The sequence below is a fragment of the Epinephelus moara genome, chromosome 7 (genome assembly GCF_006386435.1).
Source record: "Epinephelus moara isolate mb chromosome 7, YSFRI_EMoa_1.0, whole genome shotgun sequence".
Classification (NCBI taxonomy): Eukaryota; Metazoa; Chordata; class Actinopteri; order Perciformes; family Serranidae; genus Epinephelus; species Epinephelus moara.
Window position 1 is genome coordinate 5,923,420 of NC_065512.1, and position 6,843 is coordinate 5,930,262.

Below are 6,843 nucleotides of genomic sequence, written 5' to 3' on the forward strand. Positions count from 1 at the left end.
CTTCAAGGCAAAATCAGTTTGTGAAAAACTACTATAACATGTAATTTATTGTGACTAGATTTAATTTTGTCTAAATATATTATGATAAACATTTTGTCTAAATATATTATGATAAACATTTTGTCTAAATTAAATTTAAGCCGTGTCTTCAGTTAGAAACAACTTCCAACCCTCGTGTGACTGGTGCTTTTATTTTGAAGGGGATGAACCGGATGCGGTGTAGTCTTCAATGTAACCTGATGTCAGCTGGTGAAGTGACACTTCCACTGAGTCGCGGCCTCTCCCCGGGACCGTCCCCGTCTTTCTCCTGCTTTTATCGGCTAAAACAAGCTAACGGACCGCCGGACAGAACCGGACCGAACTCTGGGCTCTTCTCTTCGGCTGCGGTGTCTGACGGCGTCGGTAACACCGGAAACAGCGGTTTGTTAAACATTAAACACTTCCATGACGTACTTGTAGTGTGTGCGGTGATGGAGGAGAGCTGCTGTTAGATTTTAAATCAGTGTAAAGTGACTCGGACCGCAGCTCGTTAGCTAACATCACCGGATCACCTCCATCGGTGGTTTCCATCGCTTTAACCCGCAGCAGCAGCAGCCATGGCCGGGGGACGGACCGCTCTGCTCCTCCTGCTGTGTTCGTGTTTCCACCGCGGAGGATCCTTCAACCTGGATGTGGACAAACCGTCCGTGTTCTCCGGACCGGAGGGCAGCTACTTCGGCTTCTCGGTGGACTTCTTCAAGACCTCGGACAACCAGAAGTAAGAGGACGATGATGATGATGATGATGATGATGATGATTATGATGATGAAGAGCATGTTCTGTCTGAACCCTACTGGTCATTTATGATCAGTTTGTAATGATCGATTCCTTCATCACAACTAAAGTCTGATACTGAAGTTAAAGTATCAGATCTAAAGTGTAGAAACACTCTGTAACAAAGTGCTGCATTCAAAGATTCACTCAAGTCAAAGTTCAATAACACAAAATATACTTCAGTTCTAAAAGTACAAGTACTCATTATGATGTATTAGATGTATTCATGCAGTCATGTGTTCATCAGGTTAATGTTGCAATTGGTAAAAGTGGAGCTCAGTTAAATAACTATATAGTGCTGGGTAGTGGGGTTGCAGCAATATACCGATATTAAGGTATGCCATGATAACCGAGGACATCACATTTTTGGTTTCCTGTTTCCTTATACTTGATTCTGCTGATCTTAGACCTGCTGTCCTCATTCGTGGACATTTTTTTCGTGTCCAGCAATCTCTGCATCTCTGCCAAGTCAGTCTGATCACATTCGTGTCTGACACTTGTGTATTTATGATTAATAATGTTTGATAGGCTATGGCAACAAATTTGAACAATTTTAGCAACAGTAACAAGCTAAGGCACTGTTAATTAGGAAGTACTCCATTGAAGATATTGGGAGTTTATTATCGTCTTGTTTGAGGTCATTGGGACTTTACTGTCATTGACAGTATTTATTTTTTTTCATTCTCACTGGGTCCTACTGATCCCAGTTAGCTCAGAGAAGTTAAAAATCCACATCAAACAAAAGTTCAGGTCTCAGGAGGATATAAAAGTTGACAGTTATTGTACCGTGTACATTTACTTATTTACAATATTGAAATAAAAAAGCAACTGGACGGAGAATTTCACCTTTATTTTAAATATTTTCCAAGAGGAGACTTTTTACACTTACTTCCATTAACAAAAGTGGTTTCAAGTTTCAGTTGTAGTAGTGAGACTTTTGATTTCATTCCTTCGAGGGTCATTCTGACTGATAATAATAATGATTCTGTGATATCGTGATACCGATAAACTGCAATACTCTCTGAGACCGTTATCATACCGTTGCAACACTACTGGGTAGTAAATAGTGTGTCGTGATGCCATTGCAGGTGTGCCATGGGATTATTATTGCAATTTTCAATTGGGCCTATAAACAAATTTAATTTAAAAAACCTCCACGGAGAACCTATTTGTCACTGTTCGCACGTTGGAATTTTAACTGTGTGACACATCAAAGCCCTGATTGGCAGCCAGTGTGAGGGATGATAACATTTAAAAGGAGAACACTGTGAGTGGGACAATGGATCGCTTTATCGTACAGAACAAATTACAACAAAGCACCAGCAACAATGACCTACCACTGAAAGAGAAAAAAAACTGTCAGTAGACAGTATCATGAAGCTACCCGTCTCACATTTTCCTATTTTTATTATTTTATGTTGTGATATGTAATTTTATGTTTAATTTATAGGCTAATATAATTTATTAATTGATTAATATCATGTATATTAATAATCTGCATCTGTAAAGTTACCAAAGCTGTCAGACAATTGCAGTGCAGTAAAAAGTAAAATAATAACCTCTGAGATAACAGCCTACAAGTACCTCAGATCTGTACAAGACAAGTACTTAAAAAAATGTTCTTCATTACATTCCACTACCGCCTTTGTGATGGTGGTGATATTTGTATTTTCGGGAAAAAAAAGTGTTTAGCTTCATAAGAAGTTTTTAGTAAATGTGGCTAACAGTAACTTTAAACTCGTAAAACAGCCGAATTAGGTCCCAAAACTGTGTTTAATTCTTATCAGTGTGACATCATATTAATAATTAAATATTATAATAAATAATTGATTTCAGATTTGTGAAGGGAGCTCTACTCAAGTACCTTAAATTTACAGTACAGTTATTGAGTAAATGTACTTACTGTAGTTACATTCCACCACTGTAACCCTTAAATTTAAGGTGTATTTTAAGCAGCTTCTCTTTTGAACTTGAAGGAAAACTGAGTCATGAAAATGGATTTAGTGGAGCCTGAGCTCACATGAAGGCGTATTCACAGATATAAAGATGGTAACAGTTTTCTGAAACTGTTTGTGATGGAAGATTTTACCCAAAGTGCTCATGTCCTCATTTCCATTTCTGTTGGAGTCTCAGTGGAACGTCTTTGTTACCATTATAACACAAATGATGTGTCTGCAGTTTTCCTCTTCTTGTTCCTGTCGAGTGTTGGTTTTTTAAAAGACACCAGAAACAGGCAGCTCATGATCTAAACCTCTTTTATTATGTAGATTTATTCTTGTCACCAGTGTTAGATTCCCTTAAACTGTTCTCTAAAGTGTATCCTCAGTGCACAACATTGAGTTTAGTGAACTTAGTGATGTTAATATGACATCGTGCATCAGGTCACGTGACGTGTTTATATGCAGTTTTAAATTATGTGTGTGCTGCATATCAGGGGACAGAAAAGAAAGCTCATCCTGATAAAGAAGGTCATCTCCGTTTTTAAAATGTCACTTTCTTTTTTATTTTACTAAACAACATATTGAGTGGCACGCAGTAAAATATATTTAAAAATATTTGTCAGTTGGTAAAAAGCTGTAGTTAAAAAACCACATCCCTCTGAGATGTACTGAAGAGTGACATGAGTTGTTGTTGTAATCTTCCTGACAGCCTAAAATAATCCGCTCCATCAGTCAATAAAACTGTCTCAGTCTGAATGAATCAGTGTCCTATAAACTCCACAGTGTCAGACAGAGTGTAAACAGTTAACTGTTTTGTGTTTCGTGTGAAGTGTAATCCTCCGAACGGCCCTTTTGCTTTGTGGCCAAGTTAGGAATATAAATCCTGTTTCACTCTGCAAGTAAACAAAGACTTTCTATATTTCCTGGAGCTCTGCTCTGACCCTGCAGCATCACCGCCAGATAGCATTTGATACCACAGAGCAACATTGACATAATGATGCTGCAGATGGGCGATACATTAAAGGAAATCCTTAACATGAAGGGCCTTTTCACACCTGAAAGTCTGAACCAAGTTCTGCCTCTTTGTGACATCATCTACATTTGATCCGGATAATAACGGAGACGAACTTCCTGGATCAATAACTGCAAGCGAAATGTTGCTAAAACACAAGTGACTCTTCTTTCCAACCAAGACAACGAGCTACATGTCATTAAGACAGTCTGTTAGATAGCATAATGAACAGATAACCATACTCCATATCGTACCGTATGTGATCAGCCGGCTGTGAGCCCAGTGAACAGGCGCTGTCTATTAAGTGCAACGCTGAAAAGAAAAAGTATTGAGCTGTGGCTCAGAGGTAGAGCGGGTCGTCCACCAATCGGAAGACCAGTGGTTCGATCCAGCGTTGCCAGGTGTACGATAAGTATCGTATTTGTACGATAATTTTGCCCTTTGTACAATGTACGATCAATAATCCCAAAAAAAGGCCAAATGTACGATAATTTGACCATTTCATGAATGTGTGGTTGTATTCAGTATGCCAGAGTTTTTTGTGAGCCCTGAAGGCATCTGTTCGCATGTGACATGTTTCCAGCCAATTGTGAGCCCTGAAGGCATCTGTTCGCATGTGACATGTTTCCAGCCAATCGCACTTTTCTTAGCGTGAGATACGGGTGACGTTTGTCTCTGAACAATGAGCACGATTGGCTGAATGGTCAGCTGTACCCGCCCCACGAGGCTCTAGGACCCGTCAGGAAGTCGAGCGAGAATGAGATTCAAAACAGAAGAAGAAGAAAAACAGAAGCAAGGGAAATGGAAAAAAAGTAAACCAATAAAGTAAACACTAGAGTGACTATATTTGCCTGTAGCGCATCAGTGGGATTGTTATTTTGGTTATGACAAGTGTACGATAATTTCCCTCAAAATACGATAATTTTAAGTCTGTGGTACGATAATCCTACATTTCCCACCTGGGAACGCTGGTTCGATCCCTGGCTCCTCCAGTCTGCATGCCAAAGTATCCTTGAGCAAGACACTGAACCCCAAATTGCTCTCGATGGCTGTTCCATCGGTGTGTGAGTGTGTTAAAAACTGAGTAGCGTATGGCACCTTGTATGGTAGTGTCGGGCCACCAGTGCGTGAATGGGTGAATGTGACTCGTAGTGTAAAAAGCGCTTTGAGTGGTCAGATGACTAGAAAGGCACTATAGAAATGCAGGTCCATTTACTATTTACCAAAATTTACTCTGAAACACTGCAGGTCACCAAATATTAACTTCACTCTTTGCAAATTATTTTTATGTGCCTAATGTTTTATAATCACACCATTTAAATAAATCATTTGCTATTGTTATATTTTGTGAGTAAAATCTGAATCTGCAGTGTAACCAGTGACACGTCTCAGTCAGGTAACTGTAGGATAATGTTTTCCTCTGGAGAAGAAGTCCATGTGAATGTCATCATGTGATCTCATTTTTGTGAATCATAGTCTCCAAACTTAACAAATCCCCCGTCTGATGATGTCACTTATTACATATATCTGTAACAACTCCCATCTTCACTCTGAGCTCTTCATCAACACACGTCTTTGTATGTTTTTAAGTCGTGTCGCGGCTCGAGGAATGGAAATGTTCATTTGTTGGTCAGACGGTCTCGTCCCAGTAGATTTATTTGTGTAACGTTTCGATCTAACAGACATCACGATATGACACATTACATAACAGTTATACCGGTATGACAGTGAACAGTATTATACGGCAAACCTCCATCTCAGACCAAAGAATGTAAAGTGCAGATCTGATGTAACCCTTAATTCTCCTCTCCTCCCTCAGGTCAGATGTTCTCATTGGAGCTCCTCGGGCGAACACCTCCGGCGTTGTGGTGGAGAGGGGGGCGGTGTACAGCTGTCCCTGGAAGAGCTCAGCCTGCCAGCAGCTGCAGTTCGACAGCTCAGGTACCAAAAACTCTCTTTTATCTTTCACGTTATAGGGATGATGTTCAGAATTACAAAGATATGGTTTTGTTCCTGCCTGGCTTTCTGAGGCCCTGTTCTCCTACATAAAAACATTAACCCTCCACAACTACCGTCATCTGTTCTCACATGGAGGATATTCTTTAATGATTGTGGCTTTAAATCAGTGGTCTTGTAGAAATATTTGAGCACAGGAGTAGTCGTTGGTTTCTTGAAGGTGACAGGGTGCATACACAGTACACAGGGTGGGGTGATGGTGGGGTCAGCAGGGACCCTGTGACCTCCTAGTTGGTTAATCTGGCCTCAGCTGCTGCCCTCTGTGAACGGTGAAACTACAACATGTTGAGGGTTCTGGAGTAGAGACTGAAGATAGGCAGACTGGGAGTATGATCGTATCAAGCTGGTTAAATTAATAATATTAAAACTCCAGATTGGTGTTCCAACAGCCCCTTTTACACTGCCTCTTCAAAACGGGAATTTCACACTGTTACTCCGACTCACTGTTTTGTATTAAAGGTACGATTGTGGAATGGCAGGACAGAGTTGTCTCGCCTTTAAGGCAGCTAATTTTACAGCCAAGATGTTTCCATACCTGAGCTTTTAAACCAATTGGATTGTAGCTATCTGTGGTTACACACATTTCTCTTTTGTGGTGATATTTTTGGCGGCGTAGTGTCCAGTAATTGCATACTGTAATATACACAGGAAATAGTATGAAATTACTGCATACTATTGAATAGTAAATTATCTGCAGCCTTTTTTATTTTAAAACGTTAACTACATTGATTGATTAATTAATTTGAAAGCACCTTATGGTCTCCTGCCTGTATGAGAATAATAAAATGAGGGGGAGGTGAAGTGCACTGCTGTGTTGTTTGCTGCATTGCTTCGCCATTGTTAGCATCTAAAGTTGTGCGGTGTTGTGTCTGTGTCACTCTGCGGTTAAAGCTCCAAAACACTAAGTTTAAGTTTAAGTTTATTCACTTTATTAATCCCCCTGAGGGGAAATTCAATGTTTTCACTCTTGCTTGTCAATTACACACAGGTCTGAAAGACACACACATGCACAAACAGGACCTATACATGCACAAAGTGGAGAGATCTCAGAGTGAGGGGGCT

General features: G+C 40.1%; 1 protein-coding gene across 1 annotated transcript in view; it reads left to right on the top strand.

Moving 5' to 3' along the window:
• Window positions 1–265: 265 nt before the first annotated feature.
• itgav (integrin, alpha V) overlaps window positions 266–6,843 on the top strand; it is a 49,374-nt gene continuing 42,796 nt past the window's right edge. Inside the window, exons 1-3 of the mRNA XM_050048845.1 lie at window positions 266–420; window positions 586–757; window positions 5,585–5,706. Of these exons, the coding sequence (XP_049904802.1) occupies window positions 597–757; window positions 5,585–5,706 (283 nt within the window). The 5' untranslated portion in view covers window positions 266–420; window positions 586–596. The remainder of the gene's footprint in view (window positions 421–585; window positions 758–5,584; window positions 5,707–6,843) is intronic.